The 17,879-nt window shown below is 45.2% G+C and overlaps 1 protein-coding gene across 4 annotated transcripts in view; it reads left to right on the forward strand.

Annotated features, from left to right (window-relative positions):
* Positions 1-6,842: 6,842 nt before the first annotated feature.
* The window catches only part of SEPHS1 (selenophosphate synthetase 1), a 52,829-nt gene continuing 41,792 nt past the window's right edge, over positions 6,843-17,879 (forward strand). The window contains exons 1-3 of one of the 4 annotated variants that reach the window (XM_054988292.1): positions 6,843-7,148; positions 12,652-12,921; positions 16,925-17,028. In XM_054988292.1, coding sequence (XP_054844267.1) covers positions 12,729-12,921; positions 16,925-17,028 — 297 coding nt within the window. In that variant the 5' untranslated portion in view covers positions 6,843-7,148; positions 12,652-12,728. Of the gene's footprint in view, positions 7,149-8,860; positions 9,690-9,715; positions 10,937-12,651; positions 12,922-16,924; positions 17,029-17,879 lie in introns of those variants that run through there. The other 3 variants (XM_054988289.1, XM_054988291.1, XM_054988290.1) reach the window with 3 other exon arrangements.

Consider the following 17,879-nt stretch of genomic DNA (forward strand, 5'->3'; position numbering starts at 1 on the left):
TCTCTAAAGCTTGTGCCACAATAAAGTTGGTTAGTCTTAAAGGTGCTACTGGACTCTTTACAAATCAGATCTAGACATGAAGCTTTGCCTCTTCAAGTCCAGGGGTGGTTTTAGCCAGTGGCAAGAGGGGCAGATGTGCTTGGGGGACCACCAGCCCCACTCCATCAAAGCAGGGGGGAATTACAGCTTGGCATAGTCAGGAAGGGCCAGGGCCACTGCTGACATCAGAGCATGTTTGGCCTAATGGAATGCCTCTTGGGCCTCAGAGGACCACTGGACAGGATTTTCGGCAACTTTGGTTGTATGGGGGACAAGGGGTTTAGTTAAGTCACCAAAAGCTGGGATGAATGGACTGCTAAAGTCTGCAGCTCCAAGAAATTCTCTCACCCGTCACTTGGACATAGGCCTAGGCAGATCTTGGACTGCTTTCAGCTGGGCCGCATCCATCAAGCAAAATCCAGGCTGCAAAATGAACCCTAAATTCTTGACTGTTGACTGACAATATTGCAGCTTCGTGGGTGACACCTTGTGGCCTTGTGAGGCTAATGCAGATAACATGGCAAAAGTGTCAGAGGCACAACTAACAGAGTTCAAAGAACACAGGCACAGATCATCAACACGCTGAAGCAATGATGAGCCCAGAGGAAAAGACACAGATTTTAAATCTTGAGCCAGTGTGTGTGGAAACAATGTGGAACTCTCTGTATACCCTTGAGGGAGCCTGGTCCAGGTCAGCTGAGTTGACGTTGTCAAAGTGACAACGTGACAACAAAGTGGGCTTGGGGAAGGCAAAGAGCCAGGGCTTTTTTTCAGCTGGAACGCGGTGGAATGGAGTTCCGGAACCTCTTGAAAATGGTCACATGGCTGGTGGCCCCGCCCCCGATCTCCAGACAGGGGGGAGTTGAGATTGCCCTCCACGCCGCTCAATCTAAACTCCCCTCTGCCTGGAGATCAGGGGGCGGGGCCACCAGCCATGTGACCATTTTCTCCGAGGGCAACCCACTGAGTTCCACCACCTCTTTTCCCAGAAAAAAGCCCTGCAAAGAGCCATTGGCTTTCTTCAGCAATAGAAACAGATAAAGAAAGCCACACGTAAATCTATCACCATGAAAAGATGGCAGTTTCAGGAATAAGAGTCACAATAGTGGCTGGATTAGGCGCTACCGAGTGTCTAGGAATCACGTAATCATTAATGGCCCTGAGATCTTTCACAAAACCGTAAACCAGACGGCTGTGTTCATCAGTCTTACCAGGTTTCTTGATCAGGAGGATTGGAGTATTTGCAGGAGAAGTACACCAGCCTAAGATACTCTGCTTAATATAAGAGTCCACCAGGGGGCACATTCCTACATCTTCCGGCTCAAGTGGATATTGCGGTATAAAAAGAGGAGGACCTGCTTTGTGGGCTATAACAACCGGCATAGCAAAAGTTAGATATCCCACCACATTTGGAGTCCAGCCCCAAAGAGAATCTGGCAGGCCCTGCAGGGGTTCTAGTAGTCCAAAAGAATCAAGACAGGGTGGCAGGAGCTGGAGGAAAAAATCTTGGAAAGTTTGCAGATTAACAGAAGGCAAAGACAGAGTAACACCATCAGGGGAACACTGAATCAACACATTAAGTTTACACAATAGAACACAGCCTAAAAGATTAACGGGGCTGCCAGGGAAAAGAAGGAAGGCATGTTCAGTGGTCAAAACACCTATCTGTACTTGCGTCAGCTTGAAAGGAGGCAACTACCTGTTGCCTGCCTTCCATCCCCATGACAGTCACAGAGCCTGTGGATTTGGGAAGGTGTTACTGCTCAACTACTGTATTACTGCTCAACTATATTTATAGGATAGCGATTTTTCGCTATACCGATAATTTTAAATTAAAAAAAAAAACTTAAGAGTCAACCTTTGCAGCCACAGTCCACTTATCGGAAATTACCTAGGCTGTCCTTCGGCAGTAAAACATTATTCACTATAATAAAAATCCCCCCCCCATGCCTCCACAGGCTTTTTACAATGCCATGTCCCAAACCACTTGGGAATTGAAACGGGATTGCACAATAGCACTAGGAAAGCAACTTTTAAAAAAAATAAACTGGACGGGGGTGCAGGCATTCCTCGGACAGAGTTGGGACCTTAAGAATTGCTTGGTAAAGTGGGACGGTGTTCCGGAAAGGCAAGAAACAAGGAAGTGGGGGTGGTTAAGAGGGGGCCGTCTCTTTGGGAACCGCTTCTATTTGTTCACATCCATGGTGAGAACGGCACAAGAGAAGCGTTGGAAAGCATGACAAACTCGTCTGAGGTGCAGTGCAATAGATGCGAAAGAATGGTGGGATTGAGGTGCGAGTATGTGAACACCCCTCTGAGAAGCGCATAAATGGCGGGAAAATAGCTGCAAACTTGAGCAGTGTGGATTCGGCCTCTCTCTTTTTTAAAGATGTGTTTCCAAATCTCACTGGAGTATCCACCCTCCTCCTTGAAGCAACCTGCTCTTCAACTATTGCCTTCTTGTGGCATCTGACCTGTTACACATTCATTTTATCTGTTAACGGTGTTAGTGCGAATTGGAAACACGCACAGGCAATTTTAAAATGAAATGTAAATGAATTAGAAATGTCTACAGGAGCTCCATTAACATAAATCCAATTAAGGGTGCTTTCGTTTCAGTTGTTAAAAACGGCTTAACGTTTGAGCCATTTGTGAGAACTGAGGTCTTGTTTATAACTCCTTACATTTTTTACTCAGACTGCCTTTAATTTGGCTATGTTTTGCACAGTTTTGAGTATTTTGTGTAAACTAGTTGTTTTGCTTGTGATATAATTACATACCCAGGGAAACGACTTCAAGGTGTGTTAACCAATGAAAGCCTCTGAGGGTTCATTCTTGTATTATAGCCCTCTCCACATATCCAGGTGGTGAGAAGCTCCAGGGGTAGGACTGACCTGGGGTGGTTACGTGTACATCACAGAGCACTGGAGACAAGAGGGCATTCTTGCATAATATTTGCTTTATTTACCAGATGTGCAAATGGACACACATGAAGACAAAGAGAGCCCGGCAGCTGATCTCAACTGCTCTTTCAGTGCACAGAGACACATGTCTGCCCCTTCCTCTCTGCTGGGAGGCTGGTCACTTCTTCTGCCCCTTGAAGAGCTCTGAACAGAGCCATTTACTAGCAGTTAAGGTCAATTAAGGAGCTATCAATGGTCCTTAAGCAACATTACCATTCCTTTTGTCCTACGCTGTGTCCCAGGCAGGTCACTTCAGGCCAAGCCCATAAACGGATCCATTCACAGTGATTAGATCCTAAACGCCAAACAATTATTTTCATAGACAAATATCCAGACTAATGTGTGAGGATTTGAGCATTCTATAATGAAAAAACTATGTGTGACCTTTATGTTGCCTGTATTCTCAAAGGAAGATAACTCTGAATGTAACACCCCCCACTCCCCAAAAGTCATACTTCTTATATATACTCTGTATATAACTCCTACAATGACCATTTTTTCTTGAGAGAACACCTGGAAAAATGCAGTCTTCCTTTGGTTTTATTTTATTTGATTAAATTTATAGTCCACTCTCCTCACAAGAGGGCTCAGAGCGGATAACAACATGTTAAACATATAAAACCATAGTAATAAGATAAAAATATATTTTAAATTCAATACAGCAATCCAACTATCCAGCCCACATAAGCATATCCCATGGAAGTGGGAGATGGCAAATAATAATAACAACTGCGCATCTAGACAGATAATAATAATAACTGCTCTTCTAGACAGATTGGTGTCTCACCCAGAGCGGTGAACAAGTTAGTGTTATCTTCACAACACAGCTGGGGAGCTGGGCTGAGAGGAGTGGCTGACCCAAGGCCACCTACTGAGCTCATGGCAGTAGTGGGAGTTGAACCAGTGGAGTGCTGATTCGCAGCTGAACCACTTAACCACTGTGCTACAGTGAGTCAGCAGAAACTGGGGGCTGAGTTTTTTTTCTTAAAATGCATTTGGAAGTTAATTCCCACCTCAGAAGTGTGTATTAGGAAATCACCCATTACCAAATACATGTATAGATCTGCAGGATTCAAGTCCAGTCACACCTTGAAGCCCCACAGGATTTCTGGGGTAGTATAAGCTTTCCTTTCTGATTAAGGGAGCTTTGACACTCAAAATCTTATAGTATGGAAATCTGGTTGGTCTTTAAGGGGTTACTGGACTCAAATCTTGCTCTTCTACAGCAGACCAACACGGCTACCTACCTGAAACAGTGTAGATCTGTATGCGCAAAGATGTAACATGGTTTTGAACACAGAGCATATTAATTAGGCATGGGGGCAGGGATCCGCCTTTGGATCACAGAGGCATAATCAGGGCCAGTTCTCCAGCCAAGCCCCCACTTGGGACTGTACAATGAGGAAGGACGTGCCGCGAGGACTCGGCTCCCTCCCAGCCATCAGTGGTCTAAGGAGGTATCCGGCATCCTGTCCTGGACTGGGCCAGGGGGCCCAGGAGGGGAGGGGTGTATCTTGCTCAGGGCAACAAACATTTGGACCAACCCAGTGTACATCCCTGCTACAAAAACCAGCCACGGGGAGAGGCGGGGTTAACTCTGCCGCATGTATTGTTTATCTGTGTTATCATGATAATACAACTGACACGGTCTGGTTTTCAGGGGTAGTTGGTTTATCTGCCATTAGTAAAAACTTTCCAGAAGGAAACTTCAGTGTGGTTGCTGAAGTAGGAAGCAGTGTCACAGCCCGAGTATGAAAAATGCTGACAGTGTTTACCTCATAATCAAGAGGTAAGCATTTGTGGACTTGACATAGATCAGTTTTTCCATATGATCCTAATTATATCCCAGCAAAGGTGGGTGGGGTGCTACAAGGGAAGTAGAGAGTAGAAGGGCATTGCTGACAATTAATAGCATATATAACACTGACAGAGACTCTACAACCAGAGCCTGCAATAAACCAAGATGCCAACTTTGTTCCCATAGTTACGCCGACAGAATGATCAGTGGACCTAACAACACCAGGATCCCTGTCCATCCTGGTTACTGAAATTGTGTAAGGATCGCATCATGATGCCCTGATGTACCTCAGCTACAGCCACGGCCGTCATTCCACTCCGGGGTCTGTCATTCCAGTCCCAGAGCCCTTCTGCTACACTCAGGGCCATCATTCCATTCAGGCTCCTATCATTCCAGTCCCAGAATTCTTGTGCTACACCCAGGGGCTGTCATTGCACTCAGGGGTCTGTCATTCGAGTTCCAGAGCATTTCTGATACTCCCAGGGAGTGTCATTCCACTCAGGGGTCTGTCATTCCAATCCCAGAGCACTTCTGCTACACCCAGGGCTGTCATTCCACTCATGGTTCTGTCATTCCAGTCCCAGAGCCCTTCTGATACTCCCAGGGGGCGCCATTCCATTCATGGGTCTGCCACTAAAGGCTCTGTCATTCCAGCCCCAAAGCACTTCTCCTACACCCACAGGCCATCATTCCGCTCAGAGATCTGTCATTGCTGGCCCAGAACCCGTCTGCTACTCCCAGGTGCTGTCATTCCAGTCCCAGAGCACTTCTGCTACATCCCAGGGGGCATCATTCCATTCAAGCACCTGTCGTTCTAGTTCCAGAATGCTTCTGCTCCACCCAGTGGCTGTCATTGCACTCAGGGGTCCCTCATTCCAGTCCAAGAGCGCTTCTGCTACATTCAGGGGCCATCATTCCACTCAGGTGCCTGTCATTCCAGTCTCAGTATGCTACTCTCAGGGGGTTGTCATTCCAGTCCCAGAGAACTTCTGCTACACCCAGGGGCTGTCATTGCAGACACCGAATAGTCTATCTGGGCCCAGAAACCTTCCTGGAAAATATATTCCACATTTTCTTCACTTTTTTTTCTCCCTGTAATGTATTTCAGTGGAGCCTATGCAAAGTCAATTGGCATTCCTGGTTCCCATTATTTCCAATGGGCAATCCTGTTATTCCTTTTAGTACATCCCCTGTTTGCACCCCACAGCAGCCTGGCGTGAGGGCGCTGGACAGGCTGTTAACAGATGCTGTAATAGATGACTGTTCTTTACTCCTAAAAATGGCTCCCTATCAGACTGCGAATGCATTCTGCACATGCTCCCCAAAGTTTTTACTCCCCAAAAAGCAAACTTTACTACCAGAAGACAATTGCCCTTTGTACCTAAAGAGGTGCCACCAGCTTGACTTACAAAACAGAAAATAGTAGAGTCCGGTAGCACCTTTAAGACTCACCAACTTTATCGTAGCATAAGCTTTTGAGTACCACAGCTCTCTTCGTCAGATGCATGGCATCTGACCAAGAGGACTGTGATTCTCGAAAGCTTATGCTACGATAAAACTGGTGAGTCTTAAAGGTGCTACCGGACTCTTTACTATTTTGCAACTACAGACTAACACGGCTGACACGTCTGGATCTAGGGCTGAAACTAAACATTCCTAGGCCTGCCCTGGAGCCCGTGCACGGCGCTCACGCCTCCTTCTCCGCCCCGCCCCCCCCCCGTTCTCGCCGAGGAGCGCAGGAGGCGGCCTCTTCCCCCCTGAGTTCGAGAGGGCGGGGCCAAGGCCGCTCGGAGAGTTCGAAACTCGGACAAGAGCGGAGAGTTTTTTTGAAAAAAGGGGAGCCCGCGCCGGTTCCCAACCTCCCGCGCGCGTCAAGTCTGAGGGCGCCTCGGAAGCGGCTTCCCCTCCGCTCCAGGCCCGAGCAGGCGATTGGCCGAGCCAGCGATCCCGCCTGCCCGGAAAGCGCGCGCGCGCGAAGGGGCGGGGGCGAGGCCAGCGCCCTCCCCTTAAAGGCAGGGACCGTCGGCGGCCGTTAAAGGCGCCCCTCCCCCCACCGCGAGGCCCTCCGCGGGCGGGGCGGGAAGGCCGAGAAGGGAAGCCGGAGGGCGGGGCGGGTTAACTCCCTCCTGTCCGAGGCAAGGGCGGCCCGCGGCACCCCCCGAGCCCTCCACCGCCCGCCCGCCGGCCTTTCCGCTGAGGCGCCGCTGAGGGGAGGGGGAGCGCGCGCGAGAGCCGGGCCGGCCGGACGCCCGGTGCATTGTGGGACTCGGCGGGCTGGCTGGCGGGGGGCGCGGAGGCGGGGCGGGCGTCCCGTTCGCGGGCAGGCGAGGCGAGGCGGGAAGGAGACGGTAAGAGGGCCGCGGGGGCGGCTTAAAGGGGAACGCGCCCCGGGCCGCAGGGAGCTGAGGGGCCCCATCCGGAGATGGGCGGCGGCGGGCCGAGAGGGGCCCGAGGAGAGAAAGGTGGCGGGGCCGGCCCCGCGCGGCGGGGAAGGGGTTAAATTTTTAGCCGCCGACATTTTTTCCGTCGGCTGCCGGGGGGGGGGTGTGGGTGGGAGCGAGGGCGCGCGCCGCGTAGAAGCCTTACGGGAGCCCCCCCCGCCCCCTCCCTCCGCCCAGGCCCGGCGCTCCGGCCGCCCCCCCGCGGCCCCCCCCTCCCTCGGCGGGCCTTTGCCTTTAAATCCCCGGCCGCCTTCCCTCCGGCCCACCACGGGTTAAGGCGCCTCCGCTCCGGTGCGTCTTTTCAAAGCCGCCCAGTCGTGCGCGCAGCTCCTCCGCCCGGGCCGGCCCGCCCCGCCCTTGCCCAGCCGCTGTGCCAATGCGCGCCCCCCCCCCCCCGGTCCCCGCCCGCCCGCCCGCCCGGGGATGCCTGCAGAAGGGAAGGCGGGAACGGGGCTGGCGGCGGAGGCGGCCCTGGGCGCGAGCAGAGAAGCCCCCGCCGAGGACGCGCGGCCGCCGGCCAGGCCCGGCCCGGCCCCCACGGCGCTTCCCGGGCCGGCGGCGCGGCTCCTGGCAGGTGCCGGCCGGCCGCCCTCCGCAGGGGAGAGGAGGGTCGCGCCTCTCCTCCTTTGGCCCTTTCCCACGTGGCTGCGCCTCCCGAGGCACGCCTGTTCTTCGGCGGCTCTGCTTCAGTCCTCTCGCTTTATTTCACGTCGGTTTGTGAAATAAAGAGAGCGCAGCTGCAGGGCCTGGCCCGAGCAAAATCCTGGTCTTTCAAGGGCTGCAGTTCTAGTCCAACGTTGTCGACGCTTGTTCAGTAAAATAGCAGAAAACACTTTTCATGGTACTTGTGAAGCGCCGGGGAACCCCCTCCGTGGTGGTCGGCAGAAACCCCCCCCCCCCGGGAGTCCTTGTGCTGGGAGGCATGCTTGCTGTCACATTGTAGCGATTTTACAACCTGGAAATAAAGGAAGGCGCTTTCAGATACAGTATAATTAATTTCTAAGTTTGGTCAGTGTTATCTTAAAAACGCGATTTGAGATGGTGCCTTGAGTGGTTGCCAGTATGGCTGTAAGGCAAAAGTTTATGGAGAAAATAGTTTTGATTGTTGCCTGCAGCTTTAGTAGACTTGTTAGTAAGTGGCATGTCTCTTCGGCATAGGAAAAGGGGAGGGAAAGTTACTACTTTTTAGAAGTTTCTAAGTAGAAGTGTACAGGGATTTTTAAAACTGTGACTTCCTAATAAATCTTGTTGGTAGATTCCAGCCTAACTTTTGCTGATTTTTTTAAAAAAATGGTCTGTAAATGTTGTGATGGTGGAGAGTGCCATCAAGTCATCGCTGACGTATGGCACCCTCTGCTGGGTTTTTCAAGGCAAGAGGCTAACAGGTGGTTTGCCATTGCCTGCCTCCACAACATTCTTCTTCTTTAGAGGTCTCGCATCCAGTTACTAACCAAGGCTGACCCTGCTTAGCTTCTGAGGGCAGGGCCTGTAAAAATTTAATGGGAGACATTTTGATATATTTAGTTTCCCCATTGAAATCAATGGGGAAATTCAGTTCCCCTATTGAAGTGATGAAACACGTTTGATTGGCTATATCATGGCTATGATAATCCCATAACAGCTTTGAATTTAAGATTAAGTTCATACCTGTCTGTGGTAGTTTATATTGTGTAAATCTTCAGACTCTTCCCGACTCTCTTCCCATGTGTGTTTGTGTGTGAAGTGCTTTTAAGTCACATCAGACTTAAGGCCATCCTGCAAGGCTTTCAGGTAAAGAGATGAACAGAGAGGTGTTTTGCTATTGCCTTCCTCTGCATAGGGACACTGGACTTCCTTGGTGGTGTCCTATCCAAGTACAAATCAGGGCCAACCTTTCTCAGCTTCTGTGCTCAGATGAGATCAGGCTAGCCTTAGCCACCCAGGTCAGGGTCTGATCATTTTAGAGTGCATCATAGAATCATAGAGTTGGAAGGGGCCATACAGGCCATCTAGTCCAACCCCCTGCCCAGTGCAGGATCAGCCTAAAGCATCTCTGACAAATATTCATCCAGCCTCTTCTTGAAAACTGCCAGTGAAGGGGAGCTCACCACCTCCCTAGGCAGCTGATTCCACTTTTGAACTACTCTGACCGTGAAAAAGTTTTTCCTAATGTCCAGCCGGTACCTTTGTGCATGTAGTTTTAGCCCATTGCTTTGCGTCCTACCCTCTGCTGCCAACTGGAACAGCTCCTTGCCCTCCTCCAAATGACAGCCTTGAAAATATTTAAAGAGAGTAATTATGTCCCCCCTCAATCTCCTCCAAACTAAACATTCCCAAGGTCCTCAGCCTTTCCTCATAGGGCTCAGTCTCCAAACCCCTGATCATCCTCGTCGCTCTCTTCTGCACCCTCTCGATTTTGTCCACATCCTTTTTGAAGTGAGGCCTCCAGAACTGCACACAATACTCCAGGTGCGGCCTGACCAAGGCAGTATAGAGAGGGGCTATGACCTCCTGCGATTTCGATGCTATGGCTCCTTTGATACAACCCAGGATTGAATTAGCCTTTTTGGCCACCGCATCACACTGACTGCTCATATTTAGTTTACAGTCCACTCTTTCCCCAAGATCCCTTTCACATAGACTACTGCCCAGAAGTGTATCCCCCATCCAGTATTTGTGCTTCCCATTTTTGTGGCCCAGATGTAATACTGTGCACTTGTCTTTGTTGAATTGCATCCTATTCGCAGCTGCCCACTTCTCCAGAGTATTCAGGTCTTGTTGAATTTTAATTCTATCTTCTTGGGTGTTTGCTGCTCCTCCCAAATAGACTTCAGTAATATTATTTCTCTGAGCAAAATACTAGCCAAGAGTTACATTCTAGCAAGTAACTCAAGCTGAATAATTGTTAGATACGTTTTTTTCCTTTTGAAGAAACTGTACCTTGTAGATCAGTTTAAATTCCGAGAATCACTTTCTTCAAAGACAATTTAATTGTACGTCATGTTTGAATGTGCTGATGGGATATGTGCTGGGCCATGCCTTGGAGATGTGCTCTTAAAACTTGTTTATGTTTATAGAAAGCAAAATTTATGTTAGGTAGTTCCAATTATCAGTGGGTCGTGCTCGCTTCTGTAAATATCCGCTTGTAGGAGTGGTCCTTCCTGTGAACTGGAGCACTCATTTTTCCCATTTCATGGAAGAGAGCAGGCAGTCTTGTGCCGGGCTGGCTGTTCCATGACATGCTGCTTATGTGAACATTCTGTGGTTAAAAATAAGTCAAGTCTCATTGATCAGAACTCTCTCATAGCTTGCGCTTACAAATGCAAGACACAGAATTGTTACTATTCACAACAATTATGTCCCACTGTGGTGGCTAGCAACAAATACAGCATAATGAAATACATCGCAAAACCTTTTTTAAAGCTAAAATACATGTGTAAAACAGAAGGCAGCAAATTAAAACACAAGGCAGGAAGGAGGGAACACCAGACAGAACAAAAGTTTTAGCTTATTGGCAGAAGAGTGATAGAATGGGACACGCGTATCACTGGGGAATGAGTTCTATAAAAATGTGATCTAGATAAAATATATCTGGCATTTCATCAGCCTTTGACAAGATTACCACTGTTACTGAAAGCAACCCAGCTGGTTTTGGGCACGCCACTTCTAACTCATGTGGTTCTCCAGGCGTGTGCCAAAAAGACCACAACGTTGCGGTGCGTACACACACATGAAATTTGCTGCTGCTGCTGTGGCCAGAAGTCGGCACAGTCCGACTTGAAAGCGCCAGCTTGGCTGCTTTGGATTAAGCTGAGAGTGTGAATAGACTCTGAGGCCCTGATATTATCAAATGTTCTTCATTTGGTTCCAAAGGGCTGACTGGTTTATTTCATAGTTACTTTTAGCACATTGCTTGAAACAGTAAAATGCTGTCAAAATCCAGTTTCACTTTTGTTAACACCCACTGAAATCAGTGTGGCTTAAATTTATCTATTTTATGTTATTTATAATCCACCTTTCTCACTGAGCGAAGGCAGATTACACAGCGCAAATCAATACAGTCAACAGCTGGGAAGGTCATAAACAATGCAATAGGGAATAGGTTGCAGAAATCTGAAAACAAGCAAAAATCCAATACAGAGCTGAAACAATGCAGAAAACAAAACATGATATGACATATTAAATGATTCAGAAACTACTCAGTAGGAGCAAATTTATAGCACTAGACAGTACACACTAGAATAGTCTACAGTCTATCCCTGTTACCAGAGCATCTCTCTGAACCATTTCCTTACAGCACAACTTTATTACCTGTATAAAAAAGCCTTCCTGAATAATTCAGTTTTGCACAGTTTGCAAAAACCTAGGAGAATGGGAGCTTTCCTAACCTTTTCAGGTCCTAGAATTGATTATGTTCTGTTTCAGCAGTTCTTCAACTCTGTATTGGATCCTTGCTAACGCTGTGTCTTTGTAAAAACTGTGATGTGGAAATGCCCTTGACACTGTATGGAAATGTCCTTGATACCGATTATACTAATCTCATGCTATGTAATCCACCTTGAGTCTCAGTGAGAAAGGTGGACTATAAATAAATAAATAAAATAACCAATTCCATAAGGTGGGAGCTACCACAGTGAAAGCACATATACAGGCAGTTGCTGATTTTGCCCATTTTCAGGGTGGCGCCTGCAGAAGGCCCTGTTCAGATAAGTGAAGCTGCCATGGCAGAGCATAGGGAATGAGGCTCTCCCATAGATATGAGGAGCCAAGGCCATGAAGAGCTTTGTATGTGATAGTCAGCACCTTAAAGTTAGCTCAGAAACTGATAGGTAGCTGATGGAGTGACTCCAGAATGGGAGTAATATGCATTCCCCGCTTAACTCCTGATAATAGTTGAGCTGTGGGGTTCTGCACCAAATGGGACTCTTCTGGTTTTTGGCCAGTGTGCTTTAAATGGATTATAAGGGTTGGTGCTCATATCTGGTTGGTTATAGCATTAAGGCCTTACAATCTCTCAAAATATTTTTCTTCCCTGTAGAATTAAAAAGATCATGGTTTGCAATAAATCTTGCTTCTTGGGGAAAGATTAAGTAGTATTGTATGCAAAACTGAATTTTGCTACTTTGTCTTGTTTTAAACGTTAGCAGACGGGCAATCTAGTACTCTTACAGTGCAATCCTATGGAGAGTTACTCCAGTCTAAGCCCATTGAAGTCAATGGGCTTAGACTGGAGTAACTCTCCACAGGATTGCACTGTTAGTGATACTAGCTTCCATCTTCTCTTTACCTCTTGCAGTATAGGACTGCAACTCACATTTATTTAGAAAAAAAGAATTGCATACCCTACAGAAGTGTAGTGTGTGCTTGAAAACCTGTTTACAGGTTATTTCAAATTAACCTTAAAACTACCATTTTTTAAAAAAAACCCTAGGCTTGTCTCCAAGAAAACAACCCATTCCTATTTCATAAAGAAGAGGAAAAGCTGCTGGTACTTACTGCACCAGAATCATGTCTGTTCGGGAGTCCTTTAATCCAGAAAGTTATGAACTTGATAAGAGCTTTCGGCTAACCAGATTTACTGAACTGAAAGGGACCGGCTGTAAAGTGCCTCAGGATGTCTTACAGAAACTGCTTGAGTCTTTACAAGAAAATCACTTCCAAGAAGATGAACAGTTTTTGGGAGCTGTTATGCCAAGATTGGGTAAGTAGTGGTTCTTTAATGGTGGTATCACTTGTTGGAGACCGAGTTCCCAATCCTCCATAGAGCTACAGAGCAATGAGTTTCACAATGTACTTATTAATGAACAGGTCACTTATTCAGAGATGTTTCACTTGTTAAATTTATACCTATATGAAATACATGTTGGTTATTTGACCATTTGAAAAGTGTTTGAGATCTGGTTAGTTAAACATTTTGTCAAGTGTCTGAAACATTTATTAGAATTATAGAGGAAACTGCTAATTATAAAAAATACTATTTGGTTTAATTATGGGGGGAAATTAAACTCCTTATTTTTGTATAAGTGTATATATGTTAGACAGAGCAAGCATTTAGCAAAATATAGTTGTGACATATGGGGTTTCAGCTAGTTGTTTTGTATACTTCTCAGGGTGGATAAAAATAATTTTTTTTAAAAATCATTTTTTAATTTAAATTGGATTTTTAAAATTTAAATTGGATTTTTTAAATAAAATACTTTTTGAGGAAAATATATTATCACCCAAAGGTTATTCCACCATGAAATAAGGATTAGTTTTTAATTACGTAGCATAAGGCTGTATATGTTTAAATTTTTTAGTAAATAAATTCCATTAATCCATTCACAATGTCATGCTCTTTTAGAGGTTTCTGTAAGATTACTGGGCAGTTTCTCTGGTTACAAGATACTATCACAGATGCTTGGTTTTGCAGTTCTCAAAACTGTGAATTTGTGTCTGCAGAGATCACATGCCTCTTCTTCACAGCAAAAATGTTATAAAATGAACAGAGTTGAGAAAAAACCCATTGTTTTACAAACCTATGTACACAGAATCAACCCCTTAAGTACTAAGTTTCAAAAAGTTCAATGAATAGAAAAAGATTGTTTGGAGTGGAATAGATCTGCACAAGAAGAAACTAAGTGTGAGGAGGGAGAGGCAAGCAGTAAAAATGAAAGTGAAACTGGAGATAATTCACCTCACAATAATTTCATAATTATCTATAATGTGCTTCTAATAGTATTAAAAATCAATATTTTTATATAACTGTAAAACTAATATAAACAGTTGTTATTCTAAAAATGAAATCTTCATCTAGTTGTATATTAAGGTTATACCAGCAAGAATGCGTCTTTATGTAGAAAACTGATTTAAATTGTCTTACTGACTAGTGATTTAAATCGTGATTTAAATCATGATTTAAATCAATTTGATTTAAATCAAATCCACCCTGATACTTCTTATAACATGGATGCATTTGATTTTTTTATAGTTTGTTGTTTCAATTATACTTGCTATTTTGTGTTTTATTATCATTCTAGTATCTTAATTTTCTTATATAAACCACTTTGAAGGCCTGTAGATAGAAAAGCTTTTAACATTTAAAAAAACTATTATTGAATTTCACCCTGGAATTCCAGGTATATTTTAAACAGCAACGAAGTCTGCCATCCTAAGAGCATGTGACTTAATTCTGAGTACATCTGTTTAGGATTTTTTCCAAAATGTGTTTCAAATAAACTTAAAAACATGCATCATAGCTATAAAAGTTTAAAGTCAGATACCAGGTCACAATCCAGAGTAGTAGGTGCTGGTTCCTGAATGAACGATGTGTAGGGGTGTCCCAGGCACTTGCAGGGCCCTGACAGCAGTCTTTCCTATAAGATGGTGCCATGAGAAAACTTAAAATCTGCCTTAGGGTATTTTTTTACCTCATAGAATAGTCAACAGCAGGGGTATGCAACAAAAAAATATTCGAGTTTCCCACTTCGGCATTTCCGAAGAGGGTAAAAGTCAGAAATAAGTGATTTTTGAAGAGGCAAGCTGCTTCAGAAATCACTTATTGACCCACTTCAGTATGCTTTGTAAAGATTCGAAGCATACCGGAAAGCAACACTTTTCTTGCTGCCTGCTGTCCCACCTCTTATTTCACCCGATGGGACAGGGAGGAGGGAACCCCCTCATCACCCTCCCATTGGGTGAAGTAAGTGACGGGGTGGTTTGTGAGCACCCCTTTCCATGCTGCTTGGAAGCAGTAGTGATATTTTAATGTTTGTAATTTGGTCATAAAAACGTGAGGCAAGCAACCAAAGTAAATTGTGTTTTCTTTCAAACTGAAATCCCCCCCCCCTTTTCACATTTTGATATTCTTTGATTCTTTTATTTGAGCATTTAAAATGTTTTCTAACGTTCTGCTCTGTTTCATTTGTCAAGTGGATTTCAACTACCATGTTGAACAACGAAAAACTGAAATTTTTAGTATCTTGGATTTTAAAGAGCTCAAATATAGAAAACTGGTTCTTTGATGGTAATAAGTGTGAGCTCATACTTGAGTAATATACTGGCCTATGTTTGTAATTGAGTTTAGCAGTGACCATGTTCCCCCCCCCCCCCGCCATCACCACTTTCTTTTTATTATTCCTCTGCCATCAACCTGTGAGTAGTGCTGGCTCATATGGAGGGAAGCCTGAGAGTGCTACTGCTTTTTGCCAGGCCAGTGTCATTTTGGGAGTTCTTTTCTAGCTTGTTGACATACATGCTGTTCCCATCACCCCTGCGTGCAATGACATAGTGCCCAAGGGCCTTCAGTCCAGTAGTTTGTGGAGAATATCTGTCAGGTCGCGTATACAAGGACAATTTCTGCTTAAATAGGCTTTCTTGTACTAAATGAGAATATACTGCCGTGATATTTTGGAAGCATTTTTTTTGAGCTGGCAAGTAGAACTTTGTTAGAAGCACCCAAGAGTGGGCTACCTAGGCAAAAAGTAGCATTGCTCTGAATCTGGCCTTCCAACTGGCTGACATTACCTGAATAACTGCCTTAGTTTATATGAGTGTGCCTAGACTTTGAGATCTGGTCAGAAGCCTTTCTTTGGGTGCCCCTGTTTTCAGAAATTAAACTGGTCGGAACCAGAGAGAAAGCCTTCTAAGTGCTAGCATCCTGTTTAAAATTCCCCCCAAACACATCCTTGAGACCAACTTTTTGAATATTTAGGTGCCGCATTAAAACTTCCTTATTCACCAAATTAAATTCACCAGTTCATAAATTCTGGATTGTGTTCATGACTTTTTATTTTTTAAAAAAAATAAGGCTTTTAAAATTTTTGTAATTCTTAGTGGTTTTATTTAGGAGTTGGCTTGGTAACCCTTGTATGGAAAAGTGGTGTATAAATACTGGGAAAATAATGATGTATGTGAGGGCATGCTACCTGAGATTGGCGTGGCAGGTGCAGGACATGTGAATTGTATGGTAGATGTTAGGTTTTAACTAAGTATGGCAGAACCTAGCATGAAACTAATAATGAGTGCTGGGTCCTTTATTGCAGCAATTTTTTTTAATGTTATTAAAGTTAAGGATCTCATAGGAGGCTGGCCCATGAAAGCAGTTCTGAACTTATTGATGGAGGGAGGGAATAGTGAAAAGTTCTCTGTGGAGTACAATTTGGCCCTTAACCGAGAGAGAAGTGCTTAGAGGGACTTGTGGGCAATGACTTTTCCTGAAGGTCCACATTTTGGGGACTTGAAGGACACCTGGCCTACCCATCTCTATTTCCATGTTTCAGACCTCCTATATGACTAATTCCTGGCTTGATAGCTTTCAAGAGCACAGCCTGTTGTAGAAAAGCATGGATGATAGGTTTGCAAATTGCGGGGGGGGGGGGGGGTGTCACAGCCTTCTTAGTAAGCATAGATGATAAAAGGCAACACTTGTTACCATAGCAACTTATTGGTTGCTTACTGCGGCGGCCCAAGGCTGTGCACCAGAGGTCATAGAACTTCACAAACTGTGGCTGTCCAGGGTGTGAACTAGCATGTAGGAGGACTAAAGACAGGAAAGGGGAGGAGAAACAGATTGATATATCATTCGTAAGCTTTGGATGATGCCATCAAGCTGCTGTTCCCTTGGCATCTTTGGGTTTGCAAGAGAATAAGAAGTACTTACTTGTTAAATCCCCCTCTAGTGTTGATGGCTTGCTTATAATCTTTGGTTAATGATGTCTCTGTAGGAATTGGAATGGACACTTGTGTTATTCCCTTAAGACACGGAGGCCTGTCTCTGGTCCAGACAACCGATTACATTTATCCTATTGTGGATGATCCTTATATGATGGTAAGTTGCCTTAGCATTTGTCTCTTGCTATTATCAGAGCTTTGAGGAAAGGGTGGTTGCCTGCTACCTATGCATGAGCAGCTGTGACACTCTTGTTTCACTCTATACTTTCTCTATATTTTCCCACAGTTTTGTGGGAGTAGTCAAAACTTGGTGTAGGGGTTCAGAGTATGGGACTCCAATCTGGAGAGCCGAGTTTGATTCCTGACTCCTCCACTTGAAGCCAACTGGGTGACCTTGGGCTAGTCACAGCTCTCTGGAGCTCTCTCTACTCCACACACCTCATAGGGTGTTTGTTGTGGGGATAATAGTAACATACTTTGTATACCGCTCTGAGTGAGCAATAACTTGTCCTGAAGGGCGGTATATAAATCAAATGTTGTTGTTGTTCTTATTACTACAGAAATCTCATCACTTGTCCTGTCAAACAGATTTGAACTGTATGCTCCTGTAGTTGCTATACAGTTACATTTATGCTGCATACAAATAACTCTTTGCATTTAAAAAAATATGTGCACTTTTAGGCAAGGAATTACATGATAAAACTACATATTAAGAAGAGCAAGTAAAGCCTACTGTCAAATGCCACAATTCAAAGCAGTGTGTGCATGCAAAACAATGGCAGGTGCAGCAATTGTAGGATGTTTGTGATGCAGCAGTTCCCTTTTTAAAAATGATAGTATAGCAAATTGTGTCTTTGTTAGTGGGAAACTGCAGGCTGCCAACATCAAACAGAATGCAGGTGGCTCATGCTGTCCCGCATATACCTTTACACAACGTCCAAGGTTTCTTACGTTATGTTTTACTTTATGGAGGGCTAGATTCTTGCATTCAGGTGCATAACTCAGAAA

The sequence above is a fragment of the Eublepharis macularius genome, chromosome 9, assembly GCF_028583425.1.
Source record: "Eublepharis macularius isolate TG4126 chromosome 9, MPM_Emac_v1.0, whole genome shotgun sequence".
Taxonomy (NCBI): Eukaryota; Metazoa; Chordata; class Lepidosauria; order Squamata; family Eublepharidae; genus Eublepharis; species Eublepharis macularius.